General features: G+C 42.7%; 3 protein-coding genes across 3 annotated transcripts in view; 2 read left to right on the forward strand and 1 right to left on the reverse strand.

Annotated features, from left to right (window-relative positions):
• The first annotated feature begins 600 nt into the window (after positions 1 to 600).
• On the forward strand, positions 601 to 2,783 carry LOC128450980 (CD209 antigen). The gene is made up of 6 exons (XM_053434745.1): positions 601 to 823; positions 1,038 to 1,154; positions 1,450 to 1,701; positions 1,788 to 1,951; positions 2,116 to 2,252; positions 2,405 to 2,783. Exons 1-6 carry the CDS (start codon positions 709 to 711, stop codon positions 2,553 to 2,555), a joined length of 936 nt encoding a protein of 311 aa, XP_053290720.1. The 5' UTR covers positions 601 to 708; the 3' UTR covers positions 2,556 to 2,783.
• Positions 2,574 to 7,840, reverse strand: ttc8 (tetratricopeptide repeat domain 8). Its single transcript, XM_053434742.1, has 14 exons — positions 7,662 to 7,840; positions 7,045 to 7,165; positions 6,887 to 6,950; positions 6,638 to 6,797; positions 6,374 to 6,463; positions 6,244 to 6,288; positions 6,069 to 6,154; positions 5,883 to 5,970; positions 5,652 to 5,762; positions 5,406 to 5,545; positions 5,130 to 5,304; positions 4,549 to 4,671; positions 3,958 to 4,041; positions 2,574 to 3,863 (listed from the first exon to the last, which is right to left on the reverse strand). Exons 1-14 carry the CDS (start codon positions 7,773 to 7,775, stop codon positions 3,747 to 3,749), a joined length of 1,518 nt encoding a protein of 505 aa, XP_053290717.1. The 5' UTR covers positions 7,776 to 7,840; the 3' UTR covers positions 2,574 to 3,746.
• A 1,760-nt stretch (positions 7,841 to 9,600) lies between these two features.
• eml5 (EMAP like 5) overlaps positions 9,601 to 25,505 on the forward strand; it is a 39,065-nt gene continuing 23,160 nt past the window's right edge. Inside the window, exons 1-5 of the mRNA XM_053435392.1 lie at positions 9,601 to 10,149; positions 16,836 to 16,995; positions 19,995 to 20,093; positions 20,480 to 20,548; positions 24,777 to 24,962. Coding sequence (XP_053291367.1) covers positions 9,872 to 10,149; positions 16,836 to 16,995; positions 19,995 to 20,093; positions 20,480 to 20,548; positions 24,777 to 24,962 — 792 coding nt within the window. The 5' untranslated portion in view covers positions 9,601 to 9,871. The remainder of the gene's footprint in view (positions 10,150 to 16,835; positions 16,996 to 19,994; positions 20,094 to 20,479; positions 20,549 to 24,776; positions 24,963 to 25,505) is intronic.

The following is a 25,505-nucleotide window of genomic DNA, read 5'->3' on the forward strand; positions in this document are numbered from 1 at the left end:
ACCAAGAATCTTCTCTGTCGACAGATCTGTGTTGTAATAAACTCATACATTCAAGTGAGAACATCTGAGGCTCACCAACTAAATCATTTTATTCAACAACTGTCAACACCGATTAAAAATTCAGTCGTCTTTCACCAACAAACTGTGCAAAAGGATTTTTCTTCGAAATCTAGTTTTAAACCAGAAGTGGTCCTCACAACCATAGAAAGACGTGTACACACTGGCTCACGGTAACATTTCATTAACTTGTTTTTTCCCTGGAAATCCATACCCAGAACTGACAAACCAGGTGAAACTATGAAGAATAAAGCAACTAATGAGTTATTTCTGTTGACTAATGGTGAGTGAAATGATTTATATGTGACTCTGCTAAACAAAAGGAATAAGATTAATTTCTCAAAAAATCAGATCAGTTCAGGTAGACACTGCTTCTCAAATTGTCTACACTCCCTGTAAATATTTAACAAATGAACTTCATTTTCTGTTTGTAATATTACACACACAGACACAGACACACAGACACACACACACACACACACACACACACACACACACACACACACACACACACACACACACACACACACACACACACACACAAAAACACACAAACAAACACACACAGGGCAATGTCCTGACAAATAATCTCTCTGGGAAAAGAAAAATCCCTGTCGGACTTTTTTCATCTCTTCTCTTCTCTTCGTCAAAATGGCGGACGAAGGAAGTTCAAGCTCTTTTGTTGCCACATTTGACAAACTGATTTGTGAAGAGGACTCCGGCACAGATGAGAACCCTCTCTACTCAAGCCAAGACAAACAGCAAGGTAGAGTAAATGAAAAGTGAACTAACGTCTGGGTGCATCAACAATAACCTGTGATATTAGTGCCATAGAGGTAAAATAGGGCTGGAAACCCAGTACTGCAATCATTTCTATGTCATTCTTTATGTGTCTTTACTTTGTCTGTAAGTGATAAAGTCCTTCACCTTTGTCATCTGTCTGCATATGTCTGATCTTGATCCACCACTCCTCTGTGTAGTGTCCATGTCCATGCAGAGGCATGGATCCAGTCAGAATCCTTACAGGCTGCTCACAGTGATCCTGGCAGTGATGGCTGTCATTCTTCTGGCCATTAACATTGGCCTGGGAGTCTATTGTAAGTCACCTCTCATCGACTTTGTTTTATATACAACTGAATGCTGATCTTGTTCAGTGTCTTCTTAGAGTTGATGGCCTGAATAAAACCTGGTTACTTATGACTTGTTTGAAGCTTGAACTTCAAATACAGACATCAAGCATGAAGAGATGAGAATGAAGTTTGATGATTTAAAAAAAATGCGTGATCACCTTTTTCATTTATACTGCACAGCAGGCCAGTATAAGTGTTAAGAGGATGATTACAATTCTTTTCAACTGAAACCGCTGTAACGTTATGTCCTCACCACCTCCAGACAACCAACTCACTGGTGGGCAGCAAACAATAAAAGACATCCACAGTGAGGTGGCCAAACTGCAGGCGGGTTACAATGCTGCGATCCAAGATAAGATCGATGCCAAGAAGCAGCTGGACAGAGAACTGGGTGAGCAGAAGCGACTCCAGTGGGACCTTGAACATCACACGAAAAGATCCAAAGACTACGAGAATCAGATTCACAGAATTGAAGATGAAATCTCAGAGTTGAAATCCCTCATACCACTACTCAGTGAGAGCTTTTCTGTATTTATTTATCAGTTTATCAAATCCCTGATGATTTGCAACTTACATAACACACCATGTTGTCAATTTCAGGCATGGGTTGCAGACACTGTCAACCGGGATGGATGTTCCTGCACCTTAGGTGTTACTACTTTCCATTCTATGACCTCCCTAGACAAAGACGTTGGAAAGAAGCCAGACAGTTCTGCCAGAAGTTGGGAGGCGACTTGGCAGTGATAGACACCCCAGAAAAAACCGTAAGATTCAACATTTAGTCGGACGAAATCTGCATTTCCATGTTTGCAATAAAAAAATTTACTTTATATTTTCTTTTTTGGGAAGTAAAACAGCACTGTGTTGCATGGGTCTTAACAAAATAAAATAATGTGTGCGTATGTATATGTATCACCGGTGTTTTCAGGTGTCTATAACTGAATTGATAAAAAGTCATCATGATCCCGAGAGATCAATATACCAGGGTGCCTACTGGATCGGACTGAGCGATGTGGATCAGGAAACGATTTGGAAATGGCCGGATGGAAGAATACTGACTGAGTCGTAAGAGTTGAATATTGTCATTTTCAGTGTTAGAAATGGTTGTGAGATCACATTTCCATATTTATTCAACTTAAAATGAATAAATGTTTAATAATGTCTTGGAATACAAAGTGAGCAGATATTACGGCTCAATAACCCATCATTTATTTCAGATACTGGAACGACGGCGAGCCCAACAATGATAACGATGAGGATTGTGGAGCTACGTATCCCAGGAACAACCCCTTTAAGGCCTGGAACGATGCTCCATGCAATATGCACATGAAATGGATTTGTGAAATGGAACCACATGACATAAGTTAATGTAACTTTTTTTCAAAGTTTAATTCAAGTGTAATTGTTTGAAAGAACAACTAACTGCACCTTAAAGACCTTCAAACATTTTCCAAATTGTTCCTTTTATTATCGCATCAATATTTTGTTGAGAATACAAAATAGCAAGAAAGGTTTTGAAATACACACCTGAGTTAAGAAATGAACTATAAAATGTAAGATACTTATTTTACTGTAATAAATAAAATCTTTACCTTGTCTATGTACATGTGTGTTACCACTATACACATCTGGGCACAAGTTTAAAAGTTTATCAGGACAATATCCTCCCACATGTCATATGATGTTTGATATTATTAAATATAGTTCTTGCAGAGCTCGTGGAGAGTTATCTAACAGTAAGTTGTTAAATTAATGTTGAAATGCCACAGACATGATAAAAACCACATAGGCTAAATCCAAACTAATATTTTTTTGTTTTAATTTACACTCCACAGCAGCATTTAAGCTCCGTATCAGTAATAATCTCCAATCATACTAACACACCTAAAACACACGCTAGTGACCATTTATCGATAAGACAGGATTTCTTTTCTCGGACTGATGAGGATGAGTTGGAACTGTTACTGAACGTGAGTGTTTTGTAATGTTTGGTCTTCAACCCTGGTAGTTGAGTTGCGTCATCATTTCTAAATGTCTACATTTTTTCCCGTCTTTACTGCAACGCGGGAGTTTTCAAAGTGAAACATAGCCAGCATTGTTTCAAACTTCTCTGTTTTAGGGGCCTTAAAAACCTTTGTAGCGGTATGGATGTAAGACGTAAATGTAGTAATGTGGAAGTAGCCTTGGTATTAACTGGACTGAATGGAGGTCAAGAGTTCTTTAAATGTCTGTGATCGTTCCTCTTCACACTCTTCACATCCCCCACAAGGACTTCCTGAGATGTAGAGAACTACCACTGACCAGGACGTCTGTACGTATGAACAGATTGTGGATCAAACGATCAAACGTGACAAAAATGCCCCACTGTTTCCAACGGGAACTACACTCTAGCATAGGTAAAACTTACAAACTGGCAATTTGGTCTGTATGTACCATTTAATAAATAAACAAAAGCTAATGCTCATTTGTTGACTTCCATGTTATAGCTTGGTGTGTGTGAAGCACAGTGTCTCTGATCTCACACCTCTCTGCCAAAGCCTGCCGTCCGCCGGCTGACGCTCACACCACCGCAAAGTGCTGCCGAAGTTGCTTGAGAAGCTGCTGAGTGTCAACGTGCTCAGGAAAAGCATCCTCAGACTTTTGAGCTGCGGTGTAGCTGCTCTGAAGGTCTCCAATCTGCACACAGACAAAAAACATCACTTCATCATGATGTTTACTGTCTCTCTAAGCCCTGCACAGTGTAGATAGAGAGATAAATAGACCTAAATACCTTTTCAGAGAGAATGGAGAGATTGAAGTGTGGCTCGTACATGTGAGGGGCCAGGGATGCAGCTGTCTGTAGGAAGGCTTTAGACTGGATTGAAGATAGGAATATTTTTTTAAATGTTTACCCTCACAACAATGACAATTTAAATTAAAGGAGTATTTTTAAAGTCATTTCATTTTATGGGTAGGACATGACACCCTGCTAACATTTCTCCTTGCAGTTTGTGTCTGCAGATCTCGCCCCACCGCCTCAGTACCAGATGACTATATTTACAACCCCTTGATAGACGCCACCTATCTGGCTTGAACTTGTACTGTATAATACTGTACATCTCATAATATCTTGTCTCATATTATGATGTTAATACCACACAGATTTATCACCCAGCTCTTTTAAGCATTTTAAAAATAATCAATAGCGTATATGAGAAATATCTTCTGGTAAACAGAGTACATTAATGCTGATTATTTAATGGCCCTCTCATAATGGCAGACACCACATTAGAGTGCTTAAATGTCTAAAGCAACATGATCTCATACCTCATATTTCAACAGAGGAATAAAAGCTGTGTATGACTAAAAGCTATGACGTCACCTGCTCAATACGACCTTTGCGTAACTCCAGCACAGCCAAGTTGTTGTAGGCCTCAGCGTGGTCATTGTTAAAAGCCAGAGACAGCTTAAAACACTGGTAGGCCAGTGTCAAGTCCCCTATGCCCTGTAAAAAAAAAGATTACAAACCCTTTTTATTAGATTCTACCTAAATGTTGGGAGATTGTTTTGATAATAAGAAAGTCATGGATCGTGATGAAAAAACATTCAAGCATATCTAGGGGACTTTTATCTATGAGTGTGTGCAATTTGGTGCGGTTTCAAAAAAGAACCTGAATCTACCAGATTTGAACGTGTTTCCATAGTGGGTAGGCTTTTTCACGATCAATGTGTAGCTGAGATCATGTGGACTCAGTAGGGAATCAAACAGTTTACATGTTTCTTCAATAGTTTTAGAACTATGTCCAATCACTCTTGGATTCCTGTGCGAAAATGTATGGGGTCTATCAGGCTTTGGCAGAGGTATGCTCTCTACTGAGTTCCATTCTAGTATTAACTGTGAGCATGGCCCCTGCACTCACTATGCATTCTGGGATATTTTTGTATTTGGTTTTGCTAACTCACCACGGCCACATGGCCTATGTTGTACCAAACATCAGCCTGCTCCTCATCATTGTCCACCAGGGCCAGAGCCCTCTCGAAGGACGACAGAGTCATATCGTACTGCTGCGCGTAGAAGCAGCACAGGCCCAGGTTGTTGTACAGCTGGCAGTTATACACCCCCATCTGGAGCAGCCGCCTAACAGAGGGACGCATAGTGCATCACAGGTGGGATGCAGCTCCTTATTACCTATAATGTAACATCACATTGCACACATTATACATGACAGTTACACTGACCTGTAGAACCGCAGGGCGACCTCTGGCTGATCAGTATAGAAGTGATTGCTGCCTATACACGCTATAGCCTCCACGTGAGTGTTGTCCTGCTTCAGCACGTCTTTGTAGTACTCTGTGGCTGATGAAATGTTGTTCATCTCCTGTAAGAATATCACGTTTTACTTATTCATTTCTTTCTTTGGGCAGTTGTGTCTTGACGGGGGAGCTAGTGGAGGGCATTGTAGTGACCGTGGTGACATGCTGTACCTCATGAATCCGAGCGATCCCTGTTAAAAGGGTGACCTCACCGGGGAAGTGGTCGAGGCCTTGCTTGAAAAGATTGAGTGCTGTTATTGGTTGATCAAGACGCTGGTAAACCTGAGAGAAAATATACACACGCACAAGGTTTTCCTCTACATTCATCAACGCTCAGTTAAGGAGGAATATTTTTCTCATGCAACAACATGCGAAGTATGGCTCCGATATCTCCAACACTACCTTTGCCAGATAGAGAAATGTGTCCACCACCTCTTGTTGGTTGAGAGCTGATCGAAACTGTTTTTCTGCTTCTCGATATAAGCCAAGCCTGCGGAGGTCAAAAACATCAAACATGACGAACAATAAGAAGAAGACTTTTACAAATGCTAGAAATGCTGAGCTTAGACTATTTGGATGTTTACTTGCCTGTAGTAACATTTTCCAAGCTGAACTTTCCACCACCAGTCTTTGAACTGAGCATGTTCAGTAGCTTGCGCAGCCAAATCTAAAGCCTGGTGAAGAAATTGTATTTCTTTGTTTGGTGCATGACAATGACATGACAACCAATTGTCTTTGTACTGTGAATTTATGCACCACTTACATTTTTCACATCGTTTTCATGATGGAAGATGTACTCAAACAGTGTCTGAGGAGGGAAATTATGTTTACTTGATATTTGAGAGAATGTGATGATCTTAATTCATTTTTGCATTTTACATTCTCAGTCTTACCCTGGACAAGTTGGGCTTTTGGGAATACTTGGCCAGATTTAGTCTTGACAAGTTAATAAATGGTCCCTCTGGATTGGTCAGCATTGAAGCCTGCCGGGCAACATACCAAGCTCAATTATGATTCAGGTGTTTCTCATGGTCAGAACAATGTATAACACAATAAATAAAGTTTTCAAAATCTACATGAAAATGCCAGTTGTAGGACAGTGGGAATATATTAGTCATGATACATGCACATGCAAAATCCCAGCCCTGTTAACTCACCGTTCCCAGACGGATGAATCTACCAGAAGCACTCGTGACCGGCCGAGCAGTGCTCGCAGTGCGGGGAGTTCTGATGGCCTGCTCCATTGTCCCAGGGCGCCCTGATTGTGTGCTGGGTCTCACGAACCCTGTGATAGGACGCCCGGCTTGTGTCATAGGCCTTGAATTAAAAAAAAGGATCATAAAATCTGATCAAGCTTCTTTTAACCTCGTGGTAAATTTCATGGCAAAATTTCAAGCAGCCAGTACCTGACAGCTGCTGTGGGGCCTCCGCCCTGACTTGTTCCCGGTAGCCTCAGTGATGTTCCCGGTCCTAGAAGAAAGGTCGGGCATTATCAAGCTTGCAAATTTAACAATTGAATAAGAATTTGCTCAATAAGAGAAACAGCAGAAGAGTTTAGACCCACGTGCAACTTGAGCTATCGAGCTCTCATCCAGCATCATCTCAGCAATGCCCTCCTGGTCGACCTCAACTTCGTCTATGTATACCATCTCTGTCAGGGCACGAGTTTTCAGGCCCCAGGCAGCCTGTAACACACACACAGACACACACACTGTTAAATCATGTATAGAATAGGGTTAGGGTGTCACATCTACCAGGATACCATGTCACAGTCAGGACCCATGATGAACTATCTACGGGACAGAGGATGTAAACACAGGACAGAGAGGAACAGTCAGCAGTGAAGTTACCTCTGAGATAAACAAGGAGGAATCCTTTAGACGGCATGCAGTGACAAAAGAGGAAAGTTGAGGACGCATGTGGATACAAGTGAGAGGAGAGAATAAAAAGAAAATAAGACATCAGACCGAAGAAATCAAAGGTAAAGTGCAGCAGCAGTAATAAATATATATACACATGATATACATGAAGTCAATTCAACATTATCTTAGTTAAATCATGGTTAACCGCAGGGATTAATGGAGATTACGGTCCAGTTGCTACAGGTTGCCAGTGTTAGCAGGCTTTACCTTAGATAATCGCTAGCATGCTAGGCTAACCGGGCTAACGGCAGCACGGTACCTGGTCGTATGGGCTGTCTTGTAATATTTTGGTACAGATGTCCGAGCACTGTTGGAGTTTCCGCCTCCTGGAATAGCTCCAGGCCAGAAACAGCGGGTCCATGGTCACCTCCATGGCGTGGGTCGGAGGAGATGAAGGGTTCGCAGAGAGAGGAGCGAGGCTCGGGAAGCTTCCTCTGTCGCTCGGCAACAGCGGAGGGGGCGGGGCTCCATCTACGTAGTTTCCTGTAAATGAATGAGGAAAAAATAAACTTACGTAAATATTGTATTTTGATGCATAATAAAAAAAACTGTGTGACAGAACATAAAATAATAGCATACCAACATGCAGTAGCATGTCAAAATAACCGTGTAAAAGTGTGTGATACTAAATAAATAAAGATATACATTTCAAACAGAAAAGTTAGAAAAAAAACATAGAAAGTAGAATGTAGATGATAATATTATGTAATATGTTATGATGTAAAATTCTTTATAAAAATGAATAGAAAGAACACATCAGGCATATAATAATTGAAATGTATCAGTAATATTGTATGTGTTTACTGACGAAGCACAGTGTATTAAAAAGAGGAAAGAGATGTGAATCAGACGGCTTGGACGATTAAAATTAACACAGTGATATCTTTAATTTAAAATGTACACTTAAAAATAAAACAGTAAATTAGTAAGTAAGCATGTTTCTGATGTTTTTTTTTCTTATTTGAATATTAGAATACTGGTCAAGTGATTGGATAATGACTGTGAAATGAGTTTGGTGTAGAACTCTTCTTTGTGTGTAGATAGACACATTTTTCCTGTGGTAGATGTAAGTGACTATCTTTTGCGTTCATATAGATTATATATTATTATTTTAACTTCGTCCTTTAAGAAATTAACTTAGCAACATGAAGCAAAAAAACAAACAAGTAAAAAATAAATAGATATACAGATGGGTTATGGACAAAGTATAAGTAACCACAAATACAAATGGATAATCATAAAGTAAACATATACAATTAACAAAAAATTACAATATATATTGAAATCAATATATCAATATAAACTCCAGTCTAATGGAATATGCCACTCTTCTAGATAGATGGATCATTTTGCTTCATTGCAAATTTACTCCTCTGCCCACCTACAATCACTGGGTCAGAGACTTATTCTGCTACACCTGAATGTTCTTACACAACCTGTTCTGAAAATATTTTAAGAATCAATCATCTTGTGAGCCTCTCTTTCTATTTTTCTCTCCTTCCCTGTTTTCCTCCCTTCCATATTCTCTGTACCTACAGTGCATTCATGTACTTATGGATCTGATTTGCATTATTTTATTTTAAACACTTGAAATTTCGGTTTATTTATTTCTTTTGTTGTTTGATATGTTTGTGCATTGGTTGTTGATTAAATTATGATAAAGCATACATATATTTCATTAAATAAAAAAAATAAAAAAATATAATACATATAATTATTGCATTTGGTGCAAAGATGGAAGGGTTTTACTGCTTGTTTATTATAAGAGGTTAAAACACAAAATCATCCAACGTTATTGTGGCTTTTTAAGGGCTAAGGTCAGATAGTAAGTTCCATAATATTGAATATTGAATTCATATTGAATACCTATTATTTAAATCCCTGGATTTTGGGAAGCTGTTTGTAACCTTGTTTAAAAACGTGCTATACAAATAAAGTTATGAATAAATGTGGGTTGCCTGATTTCTCTGTAGATCAAGGTTGTTTTCGCTCTCATGATTTTTGATGTATGATAAATAAATAAGGAAATACCAGTTTTGTGAATCTGCTCAGTCGTGACCTGACGAGCTCGTCCCCTCCTTCCCTCTTCTCCTCTGCTCGGCTGTAGGATCTGATTGGACGCCAGGCTGCCAATGTCACGGCTGTGGGCGGAGCTCGGGGACTAGGAGTGCAGCTCCATCTTTGCAGGATTTGACAGCAGCTCTGACCTGGAGCCGAGGAGCGTGAGTCCGGGACCGAAGAAGAGGAAGAAGCGAGTAGATCTTTGTCTTCCTGCCCCACAATGAAGCCAACATCTTAGAAACCTGTTTCTGCGGCGGAGACAGGAGGAGGGCTGCATTCGAACGCGCACAGACACCGCCGGTTCACACGACCCCCAGAAAATGCCTCATTTGAGCGATCCCTCCGGACCGGTGGAGACCCGGCGGAACTGATGGGACACGCGGGCTGTGACTAAATCCCCTCTGGTGAATGACAGTGTATCGGAGAGACTACGTGACAGCGACACACACACACACACACACACACACAGACACACACGGAAGCGCGGACATGGCTGACAGGACTGCTCCCAACTGCCACCTGAGACTGGAGTGGGTGTACGGATACCGGGGACACCAGTGCCGCAACAACCTGTACTACACCGCCGCCAAGGAAATAGTCTATTTCGTCGCCGGTGTGGGAGTTGTGTACAACACCCGCGAGCACAAGCAGAAATTTTACCTGGGACACAACGATGACATAATCAGGTAGAGAAACCATACACACATTCAAACATGCAATCACACAAACATGCAAACACACAAACATACACACACACAAACATACACCCACAACAGTTAGTTTCAGCACCTCGGACAGCACCACAGCGCACACTAATCCTGTAGGGTTGTCACTGCTGCTGTCACCTTGTGTAATGTAATATGACATGTTTGACACAAACACACACACACACACACACACACACACACACACACACACACACACACACACACACACACACACACACACACACTCACTGGTCACACATACACTTACATATACACACACCGCTGACACACGTCTGGTCTTTTTTCCGCAGCCGCACACACACACACACACGTTTGTATGTATATATTTATGTGTATATATATCTCTGTGTATACATTTACATCTGGGGCCAGTGTCTTGTTCAAGGACACTCTAGCAGGGCAGATTTCAACCAGCTCTGTCTCACACGAACCAACATTACTCTGCTGCCACACCTCTGTCATCTCTTATAGCTCATATAGACTTACTGATCAAGCTCGTATTGATCTATAAAATAGGGGAAAGGGTAATTATATAGAAATCAAGGCGATGCTTTCAAATAAAGGTTTGTCCAACTTAAAGAAAAAAAGCAACATCGCTAAATAAACAATTTGTCATTTTTGTTCGATAAATGACTTATTGATTAATTGGTTGTCACAATGTACTTGTCTTTTTCTGTATATTGCCTCATCAATTAATCATCATATTCTGTTTGGGTTGCTGGTTGCTGGTCAAGCAGACATGTTTCAACGCATTTTTAAGCTTTCCCAAAGCAGCAGCCTGCACGTCTCATCTTTCCATGACAACGAGGGCGTTAAAGTGCAAATCTGAAAGAATTGGCTTGAACATAACCGTCCTTGAAATAATCTTTGGCTTGAAAAGTAACTCAGTCAAACCTTTTGATAAAACACAGCAATGTAACCATAGTGTTACAACACAGGTATGATGATCCTGCCTTTCTAACTGCTTTCCAGCATGCCGCACAGCAGTGACCTGTGTCCAGGGCTCCAGCGCCTGTGTTGACATGTTATGTGTAGGTTGGCCTGGAGATGGCTAGCATTATATTCTGTGTCGGTAGTCAGCTGGGCTCCTTCTCCATAATTAATCGGACAACGGAGACACTAACCCTCCGCTGCCCTTGGGGTGAAGTGCCTGATGTTTAGCTGGAGGAGTCACTGACTGAACCCAAGGTTGTGTTAGATGCAAAAAATCGACATGTTGTTGCAAAATTGAAGAATATGCCAATGTAATAAATTGGTAAAGCAGTTTAGCCCTTTGGCAACCACATAGATTTTGCTGCAGCCAGATTGTTTTAAAAAGTTCAAGCTTTGCATATCTCTTGCACTTTACAGATAATAGTCATACCCATAGTAATATATTTGAACTCAGATCCCAGAGGAGTGCTTGCAGACATCTCATATACACTTCCTCAGACTTGAGACCACTACGGCACCACCAGGAGCCATCCCCAGCAGAATCAGTGCTGAATAAATGTGGGACTGTTCTCACGTTGCACTAACTCATGTGGAACAGATGCAGCCCCCTCAGATAGCAACGGAATTCAAATTCTTCTGTTTCTCTGTCTCTTTTGGCCACTGCTCTATCTCGTCTGTGAGCTACAGTGCAACCACCAAATTGGTGTTTTTCTTTATGAGTTAATCGCTGGCCTCGTTTCTCGTTCTTGGTTTTCTCTCACCCCGCAGCTGCCTCTAACTGGCTCCCAGTCGGACATGGAGGAGCTAATAGGCAGGTGGACACATGAATGAATGGCCGATCCGTGCATGTAAGAAAGCAGGATAGTCTGGCCTTTACTCGCCGTTTCTGGTTGGAGTGCATAGGGGAAATGGATTGAGGAGAATGTCGATAACCTTCAATCGGAACTCAGTTTAATATGAGGCATATAAGACTATTGTGAGACCATGTTTTTTGATTAGTTTCTCACAGCTGTCAGTGTTGCATTTTGCATTTAATCCAGCCTGAAATTTAAAGAAAAATCTGCGGGAGTGTGTCCATACCACAATGTGTAATCTCTCCTCAGTCACGCTGACATGTACACACACACACACACACACACACACATACTGAAATTAACATACAGGCTGGAAGTCTCATTTGAGTCATGTATTATTTGTTATGATCAGGAGTGAGGGGTTAATGAGAGGGTGCATGGACACAGGTATAAGAGGCCATCTCATGTTACAATATCTGATGGACCAGAGCCAGAGTTATGGATTATAGATGCCGCCAGTCGGAGGCTGGTCTTGTTTCAGTGAGCGATGAATCATGCACTGAATACGTTCTTGTTCATATTGTTGTATATATTTATCAGTCAGCCCCTCATGGGTTATTTTTTCCACATTGAAATCAGTGTACAGTTTCATGCAGTAAATGTGTCAGGTTCACAGGCGAGCGTCTGGCAGCTGTGCTCGGTGAACTGTACGAGCTAATGGTGAGAACTATCTCTGCATATTAATGTGCAAGTTAAAGTCAAAAGTACAAAACTGACAGCCATGTTCTGCACAGTCTGTGCGGTCTGAGAAGTGTTTTCAGGCAATTGCTGCTGATAATCATCTTGAGATGATTTTACTTTCATTTCCCTGTATCCATCTCTCTTTATTTTAATGGACACTTACACAATTTTAGGTGATCTATTTCTTCTTAAGTTGGCTGTATCCACATTCGGGGGAATGTATCCTTCATAGGATGCGGTCAGGAAAGGCCACGCCTTCATTGACCGATTAGACCACAAAGTAAGGACTACGAAGGATTTAGTTTTTGCGTCACCAACTTGTGACAACAAGCTGGAGATCCATTTAGGAAATTCTCAGTAGACCTGATCGTCTCATTTTGGTTTTACATTTGCCCAACTAGTCCCAGTCCTATGAGGGATTTGCCCCTGAATTGGGACACATGGATCCTTTGCTTATTTGGAATGAAGGGACCCATTTCTCTGCCACACATTTGAAGGAGGCATCAATATGAGAATGAGTTTAGTCAAGCCACTGTGATGCAATCACACTTCAAATTGCAGCCTTCCAAGGATGCAGCTTCTGAATAGGGGACACAGCTGCCTCCCTTCTAATGTTGGTGTGAGTAGATTATCATTTTCCCATGTACTCAATAATTTACAGTTACAAACTCCATAAATGAAAGCCCATCACAGCGATAACCTTTTTGGCGATGACAGTGGGGTCTGCTTCATTTTGCGTCTCACCTCGACACTTACCTTTGGTGCTCTGTGCGGAGTGTCAGTGAGATGCTGAGGTCTTAGGTCTCCGTCATCACTGTGAGTAGTTCCCAGGCGGCTCTGTGAAAGACAGCTTGGTTACCATAGAGCAGATCTGTCTTACCCAATTAGGATCATCCTGAGTTCAGTACAGTTACTTTACAGTTTGATGGCATGATTCAGCATATTTGTCTCAAGGATTTATGAAATCAACTCAGACAGATATCAGTTATCTCGCTGTAGTGTTATGACTTTTTTATGCAGATGAGGTGGAAAAGCATGTATTGTGCTATTATCCCTGTTTCAACCTGATTTAGATTATGCCAGAAAATTTGTATTTTCATGCCTTTAAAAGTTGATGATAACAAAATCAAATACAAGAAAACATTCTACACCTCAACATTAATAATGGATACTTTGGTATATCCAGTATTCTGGTAATAGATATTTGTGCTTTTAGAAGATATGTACTCTATTGATGATGAGTAATTTTGGTACAATGATGAAATATATAAGCCTAAATTATTTATTAATTGTTTTAATTTATGTTTAATTTATAATTTAAATCAGTGATTTAGCAAAAATGTAAAATATGTCACAGTTTGTGCTTCTTAAGAATTTGCTGCTTTTATGTCATTTATTGCAGACATTTGAGTTTGGGACTGAAGGATGAGTATTATCATCCCACAAATTAGTAAATATTTCATTTTAAGAATAAGCAGCAGATTGATCAAAAATGACAATAATCATTAGAAAAACCAAATCCCCCATTTTATAATAATTTAGATTATTGATAAATAATTAAATATTTCCCAAGAAGATTGGATGAATACAATAAAAATTACCCAGTTGAAGTCATTAAAATGCAAAAATACTTTATCAAATTTTTAAAAACAAAACTCAAAGAAATCAGATAGACATTGAGATAACCCTCAAATTTCAGAATCTTGAACCAACAAAATGGGTAATATATCCTTGATAAATGGCTTATTAGATAAATTTACCGATTACTTACTTGTTTCTGCATTAATATTTAGCGAAGGTTCATTAAGCTCACATGCACTTGATTTTGTTTTAGAACATTTCTTGAACCCAGTGAATATTCTGTGAAAATTTCCCACATGGGTCAGAAATCACTGCAGGGTCTTTCCTCCCTCCTCTTTTCTGTCCCATTGACTTTGTCATCAACCAGCACCACACACTCTACCACTGCTTTTTCTCATTTTATTCTATTTTCAGTTTTAGGAGTCCTGGGAAATATCCCATACTGTATAGACCTTCAGAAATGTGCTAATCCGGTGCTTCCTTTTAATCCACCATGGGCAAAATCTGACAAAGGGAACTGCTGCTGGAGAACATGAATCAAAATTGTCTCCTGGGCTCAAGTATCTTGAGGCACCATCGTCATCTTCGCCCATGTGTAACTGTTTCTATTAATGGGACAAAAATAGATTGTTGTACTCATGATGAAGAGGGGAAAGATTCATATCTGAGTGGGTAAAGACACATCTCGTGCCCTTCTCAATGCCGAAGTCGACCTTCATCTCCTCCCTCGCTGTATCCGAGCGCCGTAGCCATCCTAAATCTGCTCTCCAGGCTGTTTCCTTTGCCTCATATCTACATGAAAACAGACTTTTTTAATTGCTGCAGTATGTAGCCAGTTTTGTACTACAGAGCTTGGCAGATGGGAGATGGTCGCATCAGACAGCTGCAGCCTATATCAAACAGGAGAACCGTGGCAATGTACTGGAGGCTAAGTCATTAGCGATGGCATTTAGCAAGCGTTTCAGCTGACAAACATGAGTGCATACTCACATACCATATATTTAGTAAAGCTGGAATGATACAAAACCTATCTGACGAGAACCACTGCTTCCTGCACACATTCTGAACCTGTTTTGTGTCACTCCAGTGTCAAACCAGACATATTGGCTGTACCTGTTAGTGCCAGAGCAGTTTCTCAGACTGCATCCCAAAGTGTTACAGTAATTTTTGTCTTTGTCTGTGTGCTATTGTTAGCTGCTTTGCTCTGATTATGTAATTCATATAAAGTCAATTGAGAAATTGTGTCAGGTTGGAGAGGGGTTCAAGCAAAAGGAGGTGGCGGAGGCGGGGGAGGCGGGAGGTGACAAGGAGGAGAGAACAAGGAGGGAAGGTTGGGGAAGGACAAAGATCAGGGCTGTTGCATCTGACCCAGAGACGTTGCACCAGCAGAGCTTTGTTGGTGACAGTGTGTTTTCAATGCAGATGGGCTGTCAAAAGTCAGACGGGGATCACGCTGAAAACCTGGAAAACAGTCAAAGTTGAGGAAGGCGGCGCTCGGCGTGAGCCACTTTGACTCAGCAGGTTGATGCTGACCGGGCACGTGAAGCCTCCCTGGCCTGCTGTCTCAAAGCACACTGGGATTAGAAATTCTGGAGAGCAGTTGGTGGTCCGATTATAATGGAGGGAGCTCTGTCACTTTGTGAAATGTATCGGCCAGGATGAGGCAAGAGGAAGAGTCGCCCAGTGAATCACTCAGGCCTGCCTGGAACGTGACTGCCGGCCACTGAAAGGATGGGTGGCGCGGGGGGGAGGGAGCGACAGCTCAGTGCTGTACGGCAGGCTGTTGCTCAGCTGTAGAGTGCCGATGCTTGTAGGTGGGGGGAGGTACGCGTGTAGGGCAGGGGGAGGTGGGGGAGATTATGTAAGCGCGTTACTAACATATGCCTGGTGATGCGAGGAACGGCCAGATGAACTAGAAAAGGTGAAAGAGGCAGAAAAAAGTTCAAAGAACTCTGGGGAAATCGAGCTGAATAAACTGCGAAATATGTTAAATTCACACTTTCCCCTACACTTCAATAGAGTGTGTTTGTGTGTGCGTGTAATCCAGGTACCACTCATTTTGTGGAGACCCGTTCCGTCAACACATTATGGGGACTTATGGGAAGTCCCCCATTATGTAAATCACTCAATTTTAAGGTGAAGACATGATCCGAGGTTATGTTATGTTTAGGTAAAGGTTAAAGTTAGGGTTAGGCAAGAAGTAACTGTGGTTAAGGGTTGAATAAGTCTCCAGGAAATCAATGTAAATCCATGTAATGTCCTCTGATTTCATTGAGACACAACTCTTTCAGTATGTGTGTGTGTGTGTGCGTGTGTGTATGTGTGCGTGTGTGTGTGTGCATGTGTGTGTGCGTGTGTGTGTGTGTGTATCTGAGCATGACTGAGTTAATTGAACCATGTCACCTCGTCATGCTGCCCCTCTGCTTCCATATCCTGACCCATCACTGACTTAATGTGTTTATCTCGTCCCAGTGGCTCCCTCCAGGGAGGGTGAATCCCTCATCTGCTCTTGGCACACGCAAACACACACTCACAAGTGTGCAAGATGGTGACGCTAACCAGATGTTTTCTCTCCCATCCACTCTCTCTGTACAGTCTAGCTCTGCATCCGGAGCGCGTGTTGGTGGCCACGGGACAGGTGGGCAAGGAGCCGTACATCTGTGTTTGGGACTCGTACACCGTGCAGACCGTGTCCATCCTCAAGGACGTGCACACACATGGCATCGCCTGCCTGGCCTTCGACCTCGAGGGACAGGTACTTCTGAGACCCGATAGTACTTGTTTTAAAGCCCAAAAAATCCAAACAGCACACACAAGTGGAAGCTTTTCAATTTCTCAATGACACGTGTGTGATTATTCAGGCAGTAGTATATGGACAGCTGCACCCAGGAGGGGAAGATGAGGCAGATGCAGTGTTCTTACTACTACACCACACAGCCTGGCAGCACCTGGTAATGTTCAGGCGAGGGAAGCTTTAGCACATGCGAATCCTGAATCTACTCATCTGAAAATAAGCCACAGCATGTGAAACTATAAATGACTGAAATCTCGGTGTGTGTGTGTGTGTGTGTGTGTGTGTGTGTGTGTGTGTGTGTGTGTGTGAGGGTGCCACACCTTTTAACTTTTATGGCAGGTTATGTATGTTTACTGTGGTGATGTGTGGTGTCAGTGTTGTTGGTGTCGGGGGTATTATTGTTCTCTCTAATTGTCTGACAACTGCTGTGTAGCACATGATGAATCCATCCATCCATCCAGTGGGACCATGCAGAATAAACACCTTAGTTGTTCTTCACCAGGTCATTCCAGCAACCCCTTTCTTTTTAGCCTTTTTACATCATCATTTTAGTCCATTCTCTGCAGACCTGCCACCAGTTAATGTTTACACATCCCCACCCAATACAAATCTATACAGTGCGGAACCATCCCCATGTTTTTATCTTTGCACGTCTCTCTCTCATCCTCCACTGGGAGCTTTCGGTGCAGAGTTACATCTCCTGTATTTTGCAGTGAGAGACGGCGAGATGACCCCTGTGCTATTTTCCTGCCCGGGTAGAGAGCTTGGGATTTAGATGGAATGTGACAGTGTTTTAAGCCAGAGGAGGCTCCATCGCTTCTCAGTTAAGCGGCTGTATTTACTCGCCATCTCTCTCCCCTTCCTTGCTAAGAGGAAGCCAGAGCTGGACTGAGGACAATCCAGAGGAATACCCTGCTGCCACTACACCATCCACCTATTAAAGCTATATAAAACAAATACATTGATGCGTGAGACATCCCCTCTAGGTGTCTCAGCCTGAGCCAGTTATGCATCCGGTGTTCGAGATCATATTAAAGATAGTAAAATATTTATTGTCTTGATAAAAATGTGTCTTTGTATAATTTCTCTGAATATTTCCAGATGAAACTCTCATTAACCTCCAGCAAGTCTAATGAATCTACAGCCATGCTGGTGGCTCTGTGACGCTGTAGTAGCGCCTGGAGCTAAATGCTAACGTCTGCATGTTAACACACACTGACAATTCTAACAGGCTGATGTTTAGCTCGTGTCATTTTTACCCTGTGACCCATTTTAATTTAGTTTCTGTTGCACTTAACCCAAAGTGCAGATGAGGTTAATGGGAATGTCATTATTTCTGTAGGCGTTTGACATGGATTTATTTTGTAAATTCTTAATAGCTCTCTGAATAAATCAGTGACACTGGGTGAAGTATTGGGCACATTCTTCAACCTGTTAACGATAGAGTATCGTAATAATTGTAATTTATCCCAACCCTGACTTTTAGAATTGGCCTTCAAGTACACCTAATTTGCCACAGCAATTACATCTAATAGGAGAAGTAATTTAACTTGATTGGTGCCGGGACTCAGTTCTAAACAATCTGTTTTGAATGGGCGGTTTGCTTGGCCTGTGGTAACGCTGCTTGCAGCTTCTTTCTGAAACGGTTCACCTGTTTATCTAAAGTTTGGTGAAGCTTGACTTTACAGAGAGGAGAACCAGTTGGCTCCTAACAATACTTGTCAGGTGTGAAGCCAACAGGATGAGCAGTTCTCGAGATATTTGAGCCACATACAGACAGATCATGTTATACTTCTGCTAAGGTGGTTAGGTTTCTCAGCAGGGTAACCCAGAAGCTTTTGAATTTCGTCGATAAAATAGGGGCCAAAGGAAGCACCAATTAAAATTTGGTGTTTCATGAGGAAACTGAGCCTCAGTTGTCCTTACTTGAATATATGAGTTTATTATAACATGGATCTAAACAATGGTGCAGATCAAGGAATTTATTTTCACTTTCTTGAAAAAAATAATTCCTCCAATTTCCCAGAGAATAATTCAAACATCCATATTATGGGACTGATATTTACAAGTGTGTGAAGTGTTTAGTATTTACCGGACTGTTGGGCCTTCCCAGAGGTATAGTTCCATTCTAGTCTATTGATTTAATAATGTTGATAGTTTCTTTTATTTACTATTTATTTCACAAATAAGTTGATACTGAGGGTAAAATAAAGGAAAGTGTTCACAAACAATGTATTTGTTTTCTAGCAAAAATACAGTTACTGCGACTATTTTAGCACTTTGTTCAGCCAACAAAATAATTGTTTAGACGTACATGAAGAGAATTTCTATGAGACAGGGTTGTTCATCCTGAGACACAAATATCTGCAGGAAATTTCATAGCAATCTATCCAATCGTTTTTGAGACATTTCAGTCTGACAGACCAACATTCCAGGAGATAGGGCCCCACTTCTCAGCCCCATCATCTATATCATTTCTCTGGATTCGATCACAGTGGGCCTTTTTAGTTTTGATTAAAACACAGACTTCTCAAACACCAGTAATTACAGGATTAGTGCCTCAGCAGAGTCTTTCCACGGAGAAACATTGATTGAGCCGGGGATCAAAGAGGACATCCTCTCACATGCAAAGCAAGCTGCAGACTGGAGAAGTAATTTCAATAAGAGCTGCTCTCTCCTCTCCTCTTCTCTTCTGCTCCACTGCTGCTGCTGCTGCCTACTCACTCAGTCAGCTATAGGAGGCTCCTCCAGCAAAAAGCACTCAAATGTGTGCTCAGTGGAAGTGCCAGGGGCTGGACAACTGTTCTGTTCTGCTCTGTATCCGTTATTAGCCCCTTCATCACTGGCGTGCCACGCTGCAGTGGAGGTAGCGAAGTTAGTTTTTGCTGTGATTAGTGCAACAGAGCAGAGTTGGTTCAATCTGTGATGTCGAGTCGTTTTTCTTTTTGCTCTCTTCGCAGTGCTTGGTGTCTGTGGGACTGGACTCGAAAAACACAATCTGCGTGTGGGACTGGAGGAAAGGGAAGGTCCTGGCAGCCGCTCCCGGTCATACAGACAGGGTAAACACTCCCCCCCCCCCCTGTCTCCATCACAAGCTCTCTATCGACCGCCTCAATTAGCTATAAATGTTGGATGGAGCGCCTGCCCAAAGGGGACATAAACAAGTTAGGCCTGATTGATTGTGAGCTTTTCAGAGCCCTTCTGAGAGGGTGCGTGGCTAATGAAAAGGAATCTTAAAAAGATGAAATACAGCCGGCCGCTGTGTTCTAACTCCGCCCACACACTTTGAAATCACATCTCCTGCACAACTCGCACGCACTCTCCTCTGTTGACTTCATCCTTTTGCAGCAAAAATGTATCATTAGGAGTCTAGACTTCAATTGTTTTTTGGTTGTGTAACTGTAAGCCGGGGTTTAATGCATCGTGTGTTTTTCTTCCCCTGCAGATATTCGACATTTCATGGGATTTGTACCAGCCGAGCAAGCTTGTGAGCTGCGGTGTCAAACACATCAAGGTACAGCCGTCGCTTCCTGGTCACTTCACATTCTTTCGATTTCAGCTGTCTCTCCAGGTCTTCAAGTTACCATTAGCTTAAATATCTGTTATTGTGATTAATGTTTTTAGGACGTTTGAATCATCTCCTGGCTCCCCCTTTTATCACCATGACCATATCAACGCCTTAAAATAGATATATGCAAATTTGCTTTATTCTAGAATCCATGCTTATTAGGCACTTAACATAAGTAGAAGAGGCAGTTAGTCAGTCTCTTCTCTCATATTTTTTAGAATCTGCACTGCAGAGAGGGGGGAAGGTTCTCTTTTTATTGGGGACCATGACTCTGCTATACTCCTTTCAGCGCTCCCTCATTCAGCTTTCAAAACCCCTCCACTGTACAAAGTGCAGCTGCGCTCGCTTCCCTTCAGGGGCCTATCTCTATCACTTCTTTTTCACAGAAGAGTGGTGTTCATAAATCTTCAATGAGTTCATGTAGGATGTCTTTTGCCAAACCCTCCCTTGGGACGTGTAGTAGTGTTTCTTGAGTGGCGCGGCCATTAGGAAATAACAAGGAACGCAGAGCCATGGAGGAAGCTTATTTCCAAAACACTGGGAAAAGAGTGAATCATGCTCAGACAGAAATATGCCCACGGGCCCCCGAGGGGCTAAACATAGCGACGCATTCAAAACGGGTTTGATGCAGTCGGGATGGCTTAGCCTACTGTACGTATTTCCCACTGGTGTAGCATCTCACTGATGATTCCCTCATCTCATCCAGCTTGACCTGCCTCCTCTTGTAGTAATTCCCCCCTGAACTCTCCCCCCACCGCCGTGGCACAGAAATCCCCCCCGGCCGCAGAACACTCCCCCTGGTTCCTGCTGAATCCTCCGGTCTTTCTCCTCCTCCTCCCCTTTCCCCCTCCGTTCTGGTTTTCTGATGCCAAGGCAATCCAGCAATTGTCCCACATAATTCCCCAGCGTTCGCCCTGCAGACCATGTGACATCTGCTCCCCGGCCCAGTGCTCGCTCAGCGATTATAGCACAATCCAGGAGATTTAGCCCCAGTAATCCAACCACTATCAGGCTGAGGAAAACACACCCTCTGTCATGAGGGCGATGTTTTACTCCTCACACGCCTCCTCGGAATTTTATCGACATTTGTGTTTTAATATGTTTGAAACCACTCAGGGACTAACAACATTCATTCACCCACTGTGGGACCAGTTGTTACTTAATTCAAGAAAGTTGTTTACAGGATTTACCACCAGTGGTTACCATCAGTTTTGGCCCTTAAAATAAAACAATATCTACTTGTGACCCCTAATTATTAATTTCAGTTTTTATTCTCTTCATCCTGAATAGGATACATGATTTAGTCAATACAATAGGGAGAAAACTATTTTGTTATCATGGTTACGGATTTATTTGAGGACCGCTCAAGTTTATCTTGTGATCCCTCGTAAGTCCCTCAAACCAGCAGGTGTAAACCACAGCTGTAGTCCTGAATTAAAAGAATAAATAAATCCCGATACATAAAAAGCTTTTGGTACATTTTTGCTTTGGTGTTGAGCATTATCTTAACATCGTAAGTTGCCAGGCCTTAGATGCTCTGATCCCTGCTCTGTCAATGCACCAGCTGGCATCATGTCAGCAGTACTTTGGAATCCATAGCATTCCCGATTTTATTCTTGAGCAAGATGCAGTGTAATTTCTTACTACTGTGCACTTGTGTATGGTCGAAATGACGATAAAGTGAATCTGGCTTTAGCCAATCAAAGAGGAGAAGGGCGGATCTCCTTCTGAAAAGTATTTGACTTTGTCTGATAGGATGACCAGTGGGCTACGTGTTATAGTTGGCTTTTCAGCTCAGGTGTAAATACATGGTCAAAATTCATGCTGGTAACTTGTGACATTGTGAAACCTCAACTCTTGAAAACATATATATGCATACATTTTTATTACACATACACAAAGGCTGTGCGTGGCAGCTGCCTCCTGCCAGAGCTCTAGGAAAACGCAGACACTGTTAGAAAGAAATATAAAACGAAAACTGCGATCGTTCAAAAACTGTTCAATATGTGAACTTTGCTGAAGTAGATGAATTTCAACGTGGTGAAAGTTTTTGAAGATTTGATGGTTCCTGTTGGGCTGAATTTTAGGATTAAATATTGATTATTTTGGCAAGAGATTCCAATAATCGTTTTTGCAGACCAATGTCTATCATAGCGTTTAATGCTCCGACGGGTCACACTCTGTCAGGAGGGGTTTTATGAGTAAGATAAAGGGGTGAGGGGTCGTCCTGTAGCTGCAGCCAGCCTGCTACAACTGTCTCTGCATTAATTACATTTAAAGGGCTTTTCCTGGAGCCATGATTGAGGTAACTGAGCTGGTGGCATACCACTAATCCTGGGTGAAGAGCAGCAGCTTCCACTGTGTCATAGCTGTTAATTAAGGGCTCTTAAGAAATGATATTCTTTATTTCTTACCCAGGTCTTGATTTCTACCTAAAGTAGTATCTTTCCTAGCACATTTCCACCTTTCCACTTCTCCCTCTCCCTCTTTGGTTTCCTCCCCTGTGCCTGGCCTCGTTATAAACCCCTCCAGCATCCCGTCTCCTGTCAGTATCGAAGGGATTATAGCGGGGGCCCGTGTCTCACTGCCTTATCAGTTGCGGGCAGGGAAACGCTTCACAGTCACGCCGCGTCCTTCGCTGCTTTCTATGCAACAGGCTGGTTTAACGAAACCTCCAACCAACCCCACTCTTACATACCTGGCACTTTACATACTTCAATCTGCATATACACCTGCCCAGCTTACTCACACACCTACGATCTTCACTACTTAACCTTTAACCCCACATGCAAACTCAAGCACTTTCAGATAGTCGCCCAAGATCTCAGTGAGGTGCTCAGGAAGCGGGAGAGTCCCGGTGTGTTGAGGTGCAGACGTCGGATGTTTGATGGCAGGGCTGTATCTGAGGCTGCGATGTTGGTCTCTGATAATCGATCCCCCCTGTTAGCACACAGCAGCCCTATCTGTCAGGAGGACAGGTGTTAGTGAGGGGCGACAGGCTCTCGCTGTCAAGGAGCTAATTTGTTCATTCTCTGCGGATGTGTCGGGCCTCTGCAGATCAGCCGTTGTGTGATTACAGAAAAATCCCTACCTGCATGTTCTGTCTATTCCGTGCATCATCAGACGTCAAAACATTTTTGGCAGAGAAGCAAATGTCAGCTAATTTGTGGGTAAATCCTCCTGCAGGTAGAGCAGAGACAGGGCCGTCCACCTGTCACTTTCCTGCCGCTCCCCACTGACGAGTGTGTCTCGGTTTCACGTGTCGACGGCCGTGTCTCCGCATTTGAGACGCCCTCTGTGAGCTTTCTCCCTGTGATCTCATCTCCATGCAGACGGAGCGTCTCTCTTTCGCCCTCACCTCCTCCGCCTGATGGATTTAGCGCTCAGACGAGGCCGTGCCCATGCATCCCAATGACCCTGTTCATAAATAATGAACCTGCGTGTATGCGTGCGTGTACGTCTGTCTCAGTGCATGTTGATCCGGTGGGTAGCACTGACCCCCACCAGCAAGAGTTCCCACTATCACGTGCACGGTATCACAAGTGGGGCAGGGCACTTTGAATTTGACTTTGCTTTCCTTCAAGGGCTGTGTGTGTGTTTGTGTGTGGTTGTGTGTGTATACACAGTTTTGTCACCTTTTGGGGCCTTTTCAAGTAAAAACACTGACCTTGTCAGGACCCTAGATATCATGGGGACCAAAGCCTGGATCTGATGTCCTACTGAGGCAAAAGGTTACTTGTAAGGTCCTGGTTAAGGTTAGGCATGAGATGTGAATTGTGGTAAGGTAAGATTAAGGATAAGGTTTCTGTTTGGCTGTCCACAATGAATGGAGGTCAATGCAAAGTCCTAATAAGGATAGCTGTGTAAGCCTGTGTGTGTATGTGTGCAGCTATCTTTCTGAGGACCATTGTCTTATAGAATGGGGAGATTTTTGCTGGTCCTCACTTTCTGACCCACTTCCAATGGGTTGTGCGAGGGTTATGCTAACGAGTGTCCTCACTAAAGTAGAAGTACAAGGTTGTGGTGTGTGTGTGTGTACGTGTGCATGATGATGATGATTTTCACTCTGCCGTATCCAAATGCTACATAATTATCCATTTGCTCTTTCAGGACAGGATTACACGGGGGATTATTAGCTGCCATACTCTTTCACTCTTTCTGTTTGTGTTCACAGTTTTGGAGCTTATGCGGTAATGCTCTCACACCGAAACGTGGCGTTTTCGGCAAAACGGGGGATCTCCAGACCATCCTCTGCCTGGCGTGCGCCAAGGACGAGGTCACGTATTCAGGTGCCTTGAACGGTGACATCTACGTGTGGAAAGGGATCAACCTGATGAGGACGGTGCAGGGAGCTCACGGGGTGAGTTTGAAACCAAGAGAAAAAAAATCGGAGTGTTTTGAGCTTTGTGGCTTAGGCTGCTGCACCATTTGTACGAGGACTACAATAAAAGCATTTCGTAAACTTAACCGGGGTCGAAGCCACGCACGCTGGCTTCGTCTGAATCTGCTCAGTGGAAAAGGATCAGCCTTTTGCTCAACAGGATTAAATGATATCTATGGGATCAACAGCTGGGTGAGGGGATGGGTGGATGGGGGAGGGGATAATAACTACAGTTCATGTTCATCGCTGCATTTAGTTCCACCGAATACCTCACTGGGGCTTTAAGGTGCCTCCCGCTGTATGCACAGTAACTTTCAGGCAATTGAGGCCATCAGAAAAGCTTTGTATTGATTGATGAAGAAAAAGTAACCCCCTGATTCCTAGTGCTGCGTTATCTTGAGGCCAAAGCAGCAGGTCTGACAGCCCTGTTTGACAAATGCCTGGCTGAGCAGCAGCACGATGTACTCTGTAGCTGGGGCTGGTTCTGCTGTTGCTCATTTATTGCACAGATCCTCACTGACA

This window comes from Pleuronectes platessa, chromosome 11 (genome assembly GCF_947347685.1).
Source record: "Pleuronectes platessa chromosome 11, fPlePla1.1, whole genome shotgun sequence".
In the NCBI taxonomy this organism is placed as follows: Eukaryota; Metazoa; Chordata; class Actinopteri; order Pleuronectiformes; family Pleuronectidae; genus Pleuronectes; species Pleuronectes platessa.